General features: G+C 29.6%; 1 protein-coding gene across 2 annotated transcripts in view; it reads left to right on the top strand.

Annotated features, from left to right (window-relative positions):
• Positions 1-15137, top strand: part of LOC107443668 (metalloprotease TIKI2) — a 93935-nt gene that overhangs the window by 56457 nt on the left and 22341 nt on the right. For both annotated transcript variants that reach the window (XR_015433142.1, XM_043051304.3), the window contains exon 8: positions 6751-6841. Coding sequence is in view for 1 of the 2 variants with exons in the window: in XM_043051304.3 (XP_042907238.2) it covers positions 6751-6841 (91 nt within the window). In the remaining variant the exon portion in view is untranslated. The remainder of the gene's footprint in view (positions 1-6750; positions 6842-15137) is intronic.

Genomic DNA, 15137 nt, shown 5'->3' with positions numbered 1-15137 from the left:
CTTTCTTTATTTTTATTATCTAAATAAATCTTGGAAAAGAACAGGTTATGGTACATTTTTTTTTTGGAATATCCCTGAAATGTACGTTTTACCAACGAATATAATATTGATGACAAACAATTTAAAAATCTGTCTATATAAAATGCTTTTCGCATTAACTCAAAGGAAACACCAATGTAACAATTGAATTTGTATTAATTATAAAAATAGAAAGATTTTGTATTTTCAACTTCACATTTGCCTACGTAGGTTTTGCACTATACAGTTACAACAGAACAACCTCAGTTTTCTACCGAAATTACGCAGAACCTACGTACGCAACTGTACAGAATGCTACGTGAAAGTGCAGAATCTCACTGGCTCTTTATAGAGCTTGAGCAGTACCTACGTACGTGACGTGTGGAAACGGTCTTGTTCGTAGGTTCTTCTCCTTGAAAGAGATTTCTTCATCTTCACGTAGCTTCCCGCATGATTATGTGCGTTGATTCTGTGCAAGATCTGTTGAGAAGCAAATTTATTCTGTTGTAGCTGTACTGCGAATGTGAATGGTTAAACAGCTACGTGAGACTGCAAAATAATTTTAACTTATAAGCATTTCTCACTTTATCGGTTATCTTTTACTATGAGCGTATTCTTCAAGTCCTCTAAAATTTCATTGCGCCATCACATGAAATTTATTTCCCAAGCAGCATCCTCAAAAGAAGTTTAATATCATAAAGATAAATGAATTAAATGCTAAGGCTAATCCAACAGTTTCATTAAATTGCACATCAAATCGGTGTAAACAACTGATACTGAAATTTTAATTATAAATAATAATTATATTGCATGAGTATATCAATTACAAGATTCCTCTCTGAATTACATCCAATAGAATCAATGCTAATTGAATTCTAAATTGACTTCGATGGAATCCAACCATTAAAAAAGCGGCTGCAATGCCGTATCATTTGAAATGTCGTTTGATTCCACCACAGTTGCCATTCATTTTAAATGAAAAGTTCTACTTTCTTGTTCAACTGAGGGCGCCGAGTACGAGTCTATTGATCAAGTTTCTTTCTTTATTTCTTTCTTTCTTTTTTTCTCTTCATTCTTGCTAATGAAGGGTTATGTTTTGCGGTGCCTTTGAAGTTATTCTTAATAACAGAGAAGAACACACCGACGGCTTTATCGTAAAGAATTTTATCTTCTTATGAATGGGCACGCGACTCTCATGGCTGTTTACGTCACTGGAAGTGCGGCTTCTTATCGAGATTGCTTAAGTATCTATTAGTCAAAAGCCGTAATACATGTGCGGCTATAAGAGCGGTCAGAAGATTATGTATTTCGAAACCTTCCATGACGATAATGATTGCACAGCTTGTTTCAGTTTCACTATTCATTAAATGTGATGTAACGGGGAAAGCTTTAGTTCCTTTTTCTTCATAAGGTGTCATTTTATATCGATTAAATTTTAGTTAAAAACTCGTTTCTCTTTCACTGTCGTTCAATTTCAAGGTTTTGAAAAGTAAAATGTGTAATTTTGTTCTGTTTGAAAGTTGTGAAACACTCGAAGTCTCATATTTTATCAATAAATGATCCTAAATATAGCGTGTAAAAAAATTGCTAGATAAATAGAATGTGTACTTAATTAATGAGAATTGCAAACGCGTACAAGATAAAACTTCAATATTAGTATTTTTACCTGTATTATTGAATTTTTTCTGAAATTTTTTTATATTATAAGTTAGAGTTTAGTAATGTATCTTCAGTCCAGAAAATCATTATGAATTTTATTATTACCATTACAGTAGCAAAAATTACAGTATGATGTGAAAAATATACGCATTCCAAGGATCCATTCGACCAGAAAGAATTTTTAATCCTACGAAAGTATTTCGTGAAAACTTAAAATTTGTTGACATTTCGTAGAAGTTTAGAGTTTAAAAAAAGCACAAAAATAAAGACCTAAAAAATAATCAGAAAAAATAATATAATATCAGAAAAAAAGCACAAGCAATTATATATGAATATAACGACGAACCATTGAATCTGAAATTAATGTAATTCGATATTTATTTAAATATTATTTGATATTTTTTAAAAAAATTAATTCATCCTTGTACATTAATTAGAAACATGTTTTTTGAAGCTTTTCAGAAAGGAACCTTTCACATTTATAGCTTTTAACTAAATGATAAGGACTCTTAAGAAGTTCTTGTACAATTTCCCAAATTCTGCTAATTAGATGTATCGTATGGTGATTTGATATTCGTTCATAAATGATAGTTTTAATTTTACTTTATTTTCGAAAATTGTATTGAAATAAAATTCTTAATTATTTTTATTTACATTTTTAGCACATTACAGAATAACTCCGAACAGACTAATGTATATTGATTCATTTTTAATTTAATACTTGTATAAGGTATACAATTAAAAATAATAAAAAATCCTTACCGTGAGTTTAAAATTAATTATTGTATAGTAATTAATTTTTTTTAAAACGATTAACTCCCATTTTCAAATTCTTCAAATTCGGGATTAACGGCCCGAATCGACTTGGCTGTTAAATTCATATAATTGTTAAAATAGTGCTTTTTTCTAAAGGCTTTCTCCCCGGTGTTTTTTAAACTCACTCTATACATGTTCCATACAATTTTGCCTTTTTTTGCGCACATTGTTGAAAATTCTCTAGGGCTGTTTTTTGTAAGCCTATGTATAATCACATGAAATCATGCTTTTTTGTGAATAAAATGCTATTTTCATAACTCCTTTGAGTTCGTAACAGTTACTTATGGCTGTTAAGTCAAGTTTAACCTCTCTTTAGTTAGCGCGCTCTATTGTAATTCGGAAAATTGCGAAAAATTTCAATATGAGGAAAAGTTACAGTTTTCAGAAAATGAAAGGAGTTTGCGATCAAAGTTTTTCAGGTCTAAAATCTTACTCTTATGCTGCATTATTTGGGCTCTAAAAAATGAGAATAAGGCATTGATTTTGATAATTTTCATATGGGTCGGAATATATCGCCAAATTGGCGATTTTTAAAAAAGTTCGATAACTTTTAAGATATTTAAGTTATATCTCTGTTCTATATCATAAGTAACTCTTCACGGCGAGATGGTCTATATATAGTTTAAAATTATAGTTTTGCTTTAAGTCTAAAACACAAAACTGTGGCTTTTTAATTTTGATTGGCGAAAGATCTTCAAAAAACCTTATTAATTAGCATTCTGTCAATCCTCATTTGTAATGTTTATTTCTTTTTCCTATATATATATATATATATATATATATATCTATATATATAAAAGAAAGTCGTGTTAGTTACTTCACTTATAACTCAAGAACGGCTGAACAGATTTAGCTGAAAATTGGCAGGGAGGTAGTTTAGAGCCAGGAGAAGGACATAGGATACTTTTTATCCCGTGCGATAAACCGTTCCAGCGATATCAGTGAAAGTCGAAATGGAATTTTCTGATTGGTTAAAAGCTAGCCATTGTTTTAAATTTTGCTATAAACGATTCAATTTTCAAATATCTTGAAGATAACAACAGTGATATTTTCTATCTTATAACTCTATTCATTTAGAAAAGTAAATTAAAGTAAATTGCATATACTTTAATTTTTAATTCGCGCTTTTCTTTATGTCAGGTGAGCACAAGCAAGTAAAATCAACGAGAATAGATTTCTTTATTGTTGGTCGTATCACGGATTCAGTACTGTGAAAACTGTTTAATAAATATAAAGACAAAAGCAAATTTCATTCAAATTGCACGTTTTCAGAAATATTTATATTTAGTACGTAATTTTAGGTTAGCAAAATTAAATATACTTTTCGAAGATTTCAGTGCTGTGACAGTTGTCATTTGAAAACTATTAGTTTGTTTGTTTATTTATGCAAAGTTTTCGAATTCATCCATTTTATTTCTTTCATTTATAAAATTGATTTTTGTTTTAAATCTTATAATTTTCATATTTCTTATTCATCTCATTTTTATTGCTCTTTTTATTATTTAAAATATGTATGTGATATTTCGATTTAGCAAATTTGCGACCACTGCCAACTTTTACATTTCTTTTTCGTTGTCAGAAAGAATATTTGCAAAAATATGCCGCCTAAGCAAATCGCTCTTAGTCGGTCGACATCTCAAGCGCGCAAAAAGAGAACTACCCGTGTTTCAGAAACATCGGAGCAACGGGAAAAAGACTTGAAACTAATCGAGAACAGAATGCTTTTGCCCGTTCCTTAGAAACGTCTGAGCAACAGGAAAGAAGACTGTCAACAAATCAACTACGAACTACACAAGCCCGTTCGTCGGAAACATCAGAGCAACGGGAAGCAAGAATGAAAACCGACCGAGAACGCATTTCGCTATTCAGACGCTGCCAATACTCTGATTTGAATTTCAGTGCATTTCACTATGATCCGACAACAAACTATAGTCTTCCCCCAAGTGTCATCATCGGAGAAATATATCAATTATGTATGTTTTGTAATGCTCTCAAATTTAAAAATGAAACAGCTGAAATTTGCTGTTCTAGAAGCATACAGAAACTACAAGATTTTACGTCGCCTGCCGAGACATTATCAACCTTCGTATCAGGTCAAACAAACCAATCGAAACATTTTTTGGCGCATATACGCCGGTACAATTCGTGTTTCTAAATGACTTTATTCGGTGCTACACGTATCCTGAACGAGAATTACATCCCAACATTCAAAATGCAAGGCCAAATTTATCATCGTGCAAGGATCACTTCTTTCAATGCCTAACGCAGATCATAAATTTCTACAAATTTATTTCATGGATAACACAAATGATCAAGTCAATCAACGTTGTCAGGTAAACAATGGCACTAAACGAAAAATTGTTACCGTATTACAAAAATTTTTCGATCAACATAATCAGTTAATTAGGCTGTTCACAATTGCCCTAGACTAAATGTCATCCGATATTTACAAAGTTGTTATTAGAGCTGAAAAAACACCTGTAGGCCACCACAAAGAAAAATACAATGCGCCAACATTGGATGAAGTGGCTATTGTTATAGTTGGCGAAGAATTTACCTCCCGCGATACAGTTCTTCATCGCAGAAATCGTGACGTTCAAAGAGTTCTCAGAAACGTATCGATCATATGATGCATTGCAATATCCTATTTTATTTTGGTGAGGAGAGGAGGGATATTATTTTAACATAAAATTAAGAAGTCCGCAAACAGGCGAGAAAACCAATAAGAAAGCAAGTGCAATAAGTTTTTATGCATATAGATTAATGATTGCCAAAACGCTGATAATCATACTTTAAAATGTCGACAATTAGTTCATCAATACATTGTCGATATGTATGCGAAAATTGAAACTGAAAGCCTACTGTATATTAAATTAAATCAAACCAAATTACGTTCAGAAGAATGCATTCATTTACGGGATGCAATAATTAATGATGGTAACGTTAATCCTAATGATGTGGGGAAAATGATTATATTGCCGACTACATTTGCAGGGAGAAAAACTTGGACTCCCTGCAAATGTAGTATTCATACATGTCTGAGTATTCATACATGTGCCTTGGACTCCAAGGCACATGTATGAATACTCACAGGATGCAATGACATATGTTCTCGCATATGGGCTCCTAGATTTATTTATTACATTTACGTGCAATTCTGCTTGGGTTGAAATTAGAGATATTTTGTTACCAGGACAATCATCATCGGATCGTCATGATATTACAGCACGTGAGTTCAAACAAAAATGATAATCTTTACTTGATTTCATTGTGAAGCGTCATGTTTTTAGAGAGACACGGTGTTGGGTGTACTCTATTGAATGGCAAGAACGAGGATTGCCTCAGGCACACATTCTAATTTGGCTTATTGAAAAAAAACCACCTTCTAAAACTGATCAGATATCAGCAGAAATTCTTGATGTCACCATAGATCCAGTCTTATTTCAGATCATTGTCCAAAATATGTTTCATGCTCCGTGTGCATCACCATACATGTCTGTTTGAAAATGCACTAATGATATCCTAGAGAATTAACTGCTTTTTTTCACCATTAAATAAAATTTGCATTTCAAATCATAATCGCAAATGTCATTTACACACTTAAATACAAAATTCAAATTCAAATTGAAAGCGTTGCAACGCACGCAGGGTACAGCTAGTATATATATATATATATATATATATATATATATATATATATATATATATATATATATATATATATATATATATATATATATATATATATATATATATATATATATATATATATATATATATATATATATATATATATATATATATATATATATATATATATATATATATATATATATATATATATATATATATATATATATATATATATTCTTGTCTTTTTTAAAAAATAAAATTCTTCATATTTTCACCTTTGACTAAATAAAATTATTTCACCGTAAGGCATTCAAGTTACAATTTCGAAACGTTTATTGCTGTTTAATAGCCAAATTCCAATTTTTTTTCCTCGTTCCTTCCTCATAGGAAGCTAAAAATTAAACTTAGGCATCCATTTTTCTTTTCCTTTTTTTTTCTTCTACTTCGGTCTTTTATGATGCATTTTATCGCCTAGTAAGGTTAAATCGAATCACAACCAACTTTCTTAAACACTTATAACAGTACAACGAAAGCTTGAAGTCAGAAATTCTTTGTTACTAAGTGAGGAAAAATAAAATGTTTTTTAACCGCATGATAAAAGAAACTTTTTTCTATTACGTTCAGGTCATTTTCTTGGAAATGGTAGTGTCCTGGATTATATTGAAGAAGAAGGCTACCAAGTTGAACAAGTTGCTCCATATGCCAAAATCAAAAAGTAAGTAGTTTTTATTCCCTGAACACATTTATTTAATTTGCTATTATGAGTTAAATCTAAAAATAGAAAAGTTTAGAAATTTTATTAAAAAAACGGGGGGGGGAGGGGAGAAAGATGGAAAATCTAAGAGCTAGTTTTGTATTTAAAACAGTAACAGCTTTTCCTATTTTTTTAAATCTTTTGCATGCTTATAAATACTTATTATTAAATTATTCGTGCAATTTATACCGATTTCTAGTCATAAAATTATGAAAAGCTTTCAAAAAACACTAAAAAAAAAGCACTTTAATATTTTTAAATTTATTTCTTTTTATTTGTAAGTGAAGTAACATTTTAGAAGCTTTACAACAAAATTTATCTATTTACTTTTTTTCGCGTGTAGACTAATTTATGCTTTCAAAAACTGAATTCAAACCAGTCATTCTGAAACTTTAATAAATTCTAATTCACAATTTATGCAATTGAATTTTACTTTAATAGCTTATTGTAATGGTTTTTTTTTAAATTAAACTTATGGATTTACGACTAACGTTTTATTTTAAATTTTAATACACTATGGAAAAGACGTCATCATCACATGACGCATCCTTAATAGATTACAAAAAGTTTTGTTGCCATTTAGCAATTCTGATAACTGAAGACTTCATATACTTTTTTTAAAAATATAATAAATAGTACAAATCTAAACTGCTTATAGTAATGTTATATGTCTTAAAAAAATCTATTAATTTGATTTTGCTAACCATAATCAAGTATTAATTGAAGTCATATTTTAAAGCAATTTTATTGATTCCCATCTTTGTTTTAATATGTTTAAATGATTTAAATATTAAATGTAGAGCCACGATGACTCAAGGGATAGAGCGTCCAATAGTCAGGAGATAGAGTCTTCCAATGCGGCAAACCGGGTTCGAATCCCAGTCGATACGAATTCCTCATCCGGCTTGCACCGACCACAGCGCTGACGTGAAATATCCTCAGTGGTGGACGGATCATGGATTAGAGTCCCCTTGCCATTAGGCTAACCGTAAGAGGTTCTCGTGGTGTTCCTCTCCATGTAGCGCAAATGCGGGTTAGCTCCATCCAGAAGTCCTCCACGAAGGCAAATTTCTCTCAATACTCGATCCAGGAGCTCCCTTGTCTTCTGGATTGGGTTCAAAATTACAAGGTTGCGGAGTTGTGCATCAATAGTCGTAAACCCATTAAATTGGGTCGGCTGTTCAACGACGGTTATAAAAAATTTTAAAAAAATCTCTCATGTAATGAATATTAACCTCTTCGATTTTGTCCTCACTAGTATGTATTCATAGAAATTTTTATATTCATTAATTTAAACTAATTTAATTAAATGAACTGCTGGAATATTTTTCTTAAATTTCTGCTTATTTCTCTCTCTCTTTAGACAAAAAATCATAATATGTTTGGTCTTTTATCAGATTTTATGACAATTTCCTTCATTTTTGAATCAATGGCTAAACTGTTACTGTTTTTTTTTTTATAACCCATTGCTAGGCCTCCTTCAGTTCTAGAGACACTTTGAGGGCGGGGTCTGAAAGATACAAAAGACCTAGATAACAATCTCAGCAGCACTTTCATATAGTACAGCTTTGTTGGTGGCCCGACCTCCCCCACACGTCTCACGAAAGTCCCCTTTTTTCTTCTTTTTTAAGCACTTTTCTACTGAAACTGGGGTAAGTGCTTATAAAACCCCATAGGAAGTTTTGCAACTTCAATGTAACCTTTTTCAATGACTAGAGTTTTGCAATCTAGTTTTTTTGATCATCGCTCCAATGAAATTACTTTTTCGAAAGAGTGGTTTATGGTCTTTCATTGAATTTGTTGTGGGAAGTATCGATTAATTGCTCTCATTTCCTTTCTTTTTTTGAGTACGCGTGTCATTAGTGATCCAAACGGATGGATATCAAGTGAGAAATTCTTTATTTGTTTCAATGCCGCTTATTCTATGCTTTGAAATTTAGATATAGGTTAATTGCATACAATCGCAAAATTAGTTTTACTTTTTTTTAAAAACTGGAGAGCTTAAAATGCTTGTGAAGGACCTAAATGCTTATATACTTAAATATATATTAGGACCATTACACAATGTTACCTATCTTTAGAATTTTGGAAATATCTATCGGATGGTGAGGATATAGATTTTATTGGAAAAATAATCAATATAGTAAATGTCATTACATTAGTTGTAGTAATTATTAAAAAATGTGATTACTATTGATTAGGTGGATAGGTCGTTAGTCTGGATGCGGGGAAGAAATCTCTTTATTCACAGCTCCCCTAAAAGAATTCATGCCTTTTCTCCATAAATTTTGCTTTTTAGAATATACTTTATTTTCTTAGATATGAAATTAAGCATTATTGGCTTCAATATTGTATGGTGTTTTTTTATGCTTCTCGCATACAAATTTGTACTACTATTTTTTCCTTAGTTTTGCGTTTCAGTATTTAACTTTTTTTTAAATTTCAAATACCGTCGATTTTGAATTATTTAGTTATAGAAATTCACGTTTTAAAAGCATAACTATAAACAAAATAAATGCATGGTTTCAAAGAACTTTAGAAATAATAGATAATAATATAACTTTAGAAATAATAAATTTAGAATAACGTAGTTTCAAAGAACTTCATGCTGTTGAATGAGTTTATCCGACATAACGACTAAAACATAGTTAAATATAAGAGAACGTGCAAAAAACTCCTTTTATTAATAAAAGCTATAAACTGGCAAATATCACTGATGTCATCTTTAAAATATTTCAAAGAACAAAAATCACTTACAGCTGCTCCATTTTTATCAATGGCAAGTACTACGCCAATGATGGCTCTAGCGAATTAACTAATTGAAAATTTCGAAAGAATTATAAGATTAGGGCTAAATTTGTCCAAATTTCAGGAAGATGAAACACATGCAGACAAATTTTATTATAATAATTAGTTTTACTTTTATTATAATCTTCATTTTATTATAATAAAAGTAAAACTAATTGTGTATATAAATACAGAGTATTTCACAGAACAATTTTGTAAAAATATATACTATACAATTAAAATTATATCAAGTGTAAATATGTGAAAGAAAATAATGAGAGGAAAATATTTAACGCAAGGTTTAAAAATTCTGATTACCCTGTCTCGTCTTTAGAATGAAATCGGACAAAAGTGCTCCCAATATGTAAATAAATATATCTAATTAAATGTTACCAAATTTTAGGGGAAGTAACTGAAGTTTTTGTTTGTAAGCAGTAGAAGAAGAATAAAACAAAATAAAGTATTTATTAGGATTTTAGCACATAAAATACAATTTTAGAAGAAGTTATACTATACATATCTGTATATTAAAATTAAAGAATATATTTGATATTTTACAGTTAAATAATCACAATAGAATACATAAAATAAAAAGTAATTTTTTATTTTATGTATTTTTTATTTTTTCCACAAATTTATCATTTTTAAAACAATGTTCTGTAATTTCTTTATAAATCAGTTCTGTAAATTCGCAGCATAACATTATTTAGGTAAGAAGTATTTTTCAATGCATTACGATATAAGATAGATAACTAAAATATAAGGTTCGATTATATTTATCAATTCAATGCTTCTTTAAAAATCGGAATCTTTTATTAAATTTCTTCTTTCTGCTCTAAGCATTTAAAACTATCCTTTCTTCTAATTTTTACGCCTTAGGAAATATTTTCCAGGAACGTAAATTAAGAATAAATTCGTAGAAAATACTTTTTTATTACTTTATTAATTTCAATTTTCGAAAGAGTTATAGTGAAGTTAAACGTCATTTCAAAACTTTACTTTCCTGTAGCTAGTAATCTTAAAATAATTTTAATTCAAATGCATAATTTAAGAGCTAAAACGAGGCGTTTTAGAATTCCGATAACCGAATTCAAATCGGATCTTTGTCCCAACTCTCTAAAGATTTGCTATCTCCCTGTTTAAGCCATCAGAAGATTCGGTAACCGACTTCTTGACTGAACTGTCACCTCATTAAAGGTTGACTGATGATCTGGGGAGGAATTTCACACTCCATCCCCAGGACCTCCAATTAGCAACTTCAAAGCTGAAGTCCACCCCATCTATTTCTCTTTTCCAACCCTCGGGGGTCTCACGAGTATTAACTGAAAAAAAAATCCATTTTTTTTCGCACTTTTTGACATGATGTTTTTAGTGTGGTATCGATTGTATTAAGTTCTTTTTAATTTGAATGGAGAGAAAAAAATTGAAATTTTTTGCTGATTTTGTTTTTGCATTTGGGATACAAATTCATATGGCAAGCAGTATTTAGCACGGGACATTTCTAGCAGTTGATAAAGTTAACGAATCTTTCTCTTCAGAGGATTGTCTAGTAGCCAAAGAATTTTATTTCTATATTGTCGAGAAAAAATGTAACCAAAAAATTATGAGTTATCATGTTTAATCAAATCATATATAACTTCTAGTACGTCAGTGAAACGTTTAAAAGGGATTCTTCAAAATATGCAGATCTATATCTACAATGTAACGATTTCTGGCAAAAAGTACCCGCACTCCCTTTCTTTCATTAAAAGGCAAATTTTATTTATTTATTTATTCTAGAATTCAAAATATGACTTTTTAGGGACATAGTCTGTTAACCTTATTCTGTTGCAAATCTTAATTTATTTTGAAATTTTAAATTAGGGTTGTAATTTTTTTTTCAGATGCACGCCCTCTTTTTACTCAATAGCAGTATCTATTTTTTTAAATTAAATAAATGAATTAAATTAAACTAATTTTAAAATTATTTTTTAAAAATTCCATGTCCGATGCATCTCTCTCGTTCAAGTGTAAATTTTTATTTATTTATTTTATTTCTATTGAAATTTAACCATAATTTAAATTTTATTTCATTATTTGTCAATTTTAAAATTTCTGGATACACTTTTATAGTTTTTTTTTTTTTTTTTTTTAATCTTCATTTTTATAACAAAATATTTTTAATGCATGGATTTTTCTAAAAAGGCTATCTTCCCAAAAATTTTTATAGACATGGGGAACTTAAATCAGGAAGTTCTTTTTCACAATTTCAGCATTATAACCTATGAAATGGAGGAAGGAGGGAACTACTTCCGACAAATGGTTATCAGGTACAACTTCCTTTTAAAAGCAAGCGATTAAAGTTCTGTCCATTTAAGGCCGGACAGGTAAAATGGATTACCTTACCAGTACAAAAAAGGATAGACAGGTAGACCGTAAAAGTGACATAAAATGGAACATTGTATGGAAGAAAGATCGTCTTCAAGACTTGGTGGAGCGGAGGACCTCCTATAAACACCACCCCGCTGATTTTGGTGACTTTTGTAGCCCCTTGCTGAGCAGTACAAAAATTTTTGTTTCCTGGTGGTCCACCACAAAGTGGTGGCGCACACCTTTGATAAAGCTGAGGCATTTAAGAAACCTGAAGAGTGGGTGAGACACTTGGCCAGTTGGCGACTTTATATCTTTTTAAAATTTGCCTTTTATGATTCTGTTTACGTTGAACCAGAAAGGTCAACGTTTTATATTCGTGAGAAATTTGGAGTTGAAAAAGAGGAGATAAAGATCGGATCTTGGAAGTTCCTTGTATCTTTTTCATACATCTGGGAATAATTCTGTCGAAAAATCGTCATCCGGATATGGTGAAAATATTTTCCGAAATTTGTCGTTCCTTTCTTACAAAGTTATTATTGGAATAGGAAGCAAATCCAATGAATTATCTTTAGATTTTTCTTATAAATTCGTTTTCCTTTTTTTGCTAAGTTATCACTGAAATTGGATTCTGAAATAAACAACGAATTAGTTATTCTTAAAGTTATCGTTTTAGTTTATAGTTTTATCTTAAAGTTTTTCCTGAAGTTTAATAAAGTTATCATCCGAATAATTCATAAAAACAGTCTCTATTTTTTAAATTTGCCAAAGTCTAAAATAAAATGCAAAAAATGATTTATTTTTTTTTGGAGTTCGTTTTTTTTCATTATTATTATTGAAGTTGGAGTATCAAATAACGAAACGCAAAACACAAATTTTATTTCATGAATATTTTTTTTCTTTTTATCATTTAAGTTGAAGAGTCATAATAAAACACAAAACGCAATTTTTTTTCAATTTTATAATTGAAGTTGGATTCTAAAATAATGAAACGCAAAACACGATTTATTTATTTATCTTTTTTGAAATTTTTTATGGCTTCCGTATGTAGTTAATATTGAAATTTGAACTTAAAATAAATCATAAAACATACTTTGTTTGAATTTTGTTAATAAGGATTGGAGCTTACGTCCAAAATGAATCATGAAATAACATTTTCTTTGAAAATTGTTATTTCCTTTAAAAGTTGGAGTGAATAAAAATTTTAAACCAGAGATCAGTTATTTGTAGCCTGCAACGATTGACTGAATGGTCTAATAAAAATTCGATACTGAAATTTAAATTGGGTTACCTCAAATTGTATTTTAATCTTTAAGTATAGATTGTATAGCGAAAGTGAAAATAATTAAGTCTTATATAAAGCATAACAGTTTATTATTTTGTATATATATTTGCTTTTGTTGCTGCATTTTTAAATTCTGCAATAAATATTCCAAACACCAATTAGTCACTAAAAATGAATACGTTTTCTTGTACTTTTTCTAACTTGATAGTCATTTTATTGATTGCATATTAGTATATAAATTCAGCTTTATTTCTTTTTATACTGTATCTTAATTAAAACTAAATCAAATGATAATTTTAGATTGATTTAAAATTTAGTTTTTAAAAATGTAGGCTACTGTTGAAGAACGGTTTATGTCCATAAAAGCCGTTTCGTAGAGGAAACGATTGTACGCTCGGCATGGAATGGTTTTTTTTCCCCCAATACAGCCCATCTTCACTGTATAATAACTCTCAGAGAGAAACGGTTTTCCACGTAAAAATTTTTAAAAACTTCAAAATGCAACAAATGGCGTTCTAATCGTCATTTTTGCGAAAAGTAGTCATAAACTGTTCTTAGTTGGTCTTCAAGTATTATCATCAAATTTTGAAATTTTAAAATATTTGAAATACTTTTATGGTTATTATTTGAGGCTCAATGGGGGATTTTCGTGGTACTATCTACTTAAAATAAATAATAATAATTCATCTCATTTTGTTATTTTGCTAAAGTTATTCTTTTACTTATTTGTTTGTCCTCACTTATTTATCAATCAATCTCTTGAAATTCGTTTGACTTTCATGATTTGAACAGCGGGTGCATTTCCTGTGGGTGCGGCTTAAGCGTGTATTCCTACCCCTCAGTAAAACCCTTCTTGCAAGTGAGAGGTTTCTTAATCCCTAAACCTATGTCACAGCTGCAAATTCCTCCTATCGCTCAGTATCCGGTATTTATGGGGGCTATTGTTTCTAAACAAAATTAAGCAGAGCACAAATTAATTTTCCAAAATTATTACAAAATATCCTAAGAAAATCACGGCAATGTTAATTTACATTTAAACAGTAACTTATAATATATGCATAGAAAGGAATTTAATTGATTTTAAATACAAATAAATGTTAATCAACTAAAATTTTGAGTAATAAGTTGTCTATTATTATTACACTCTTCTTAATAAAATTGTATCTAAAAGAAAAATTAAATTGGAGTTTGACGTATTACGTACAATATGTTAGATAAAAATCGAAGCAAGTTGAAAATTTATTGATCATCAGAGCTTTATATAATAAGATGTAATTTATGCAGACGAACATTTAAAATACGAAATCAGTCACTAAAGCGGATTTTCTTGGAATAAGCAAGCAATTTTTATGACAAATTCATCATTTTTCCCCTTTAAATTTGCAAGGGAACGCAAATAATTATAAACATAGTTCCAGTCAATAGGGTCTCAACTATGTTTAAAGAATGGCGATTATCACTATATCTCTTGGAATTACACATAAACAATAAAATTTTGCATCCTTTTAAAAGTGCCTTTTCCTTAAAATAATTTTTTTAATAATTATTTTTTTAATTTACTAATTACTTTATCATATAATTTACTAATGATTTAAATATTTTGAATTACAATGCCTCAGTTTTGACTACGTTATAACAACGTAATTTCAAATCTCAAAATCCGAAATTTGAACGAAATTAGTTGAATAGTTTCGGAGAAACTAATGTGTTAGAAAGTAGGACTTTTCTTAAATTTTTTTTTATTATTTAGGAACCATTTAACCTATCTTGCTATTTCGTCAATATTTACAACTCAAAATATTCATTATTTTGCAGTTCAGAAGAAGAAGAAAAATC

The sequence above is a fragment of the Parasteatoda tepidariorum genome, chromosome 4 (assembly GCF_982258835.1).
Source record: "Parasteatoda tepidariorum strain Cologne lab strain chromosome 4, Ptep-v5.0, whole genome shotgun sequence".
Lineage (NCBI taxonomy): Eukaryota > Metazoa > Arthropoda > Arachnida > Araneae > Theridiidae > Parasteatoda > Parasteatoda tepidariorum.
Note: the sequence above shows the minus strand (reverse complement) of the source record. Positions and strands in the feature narration are given on the sequence as shown.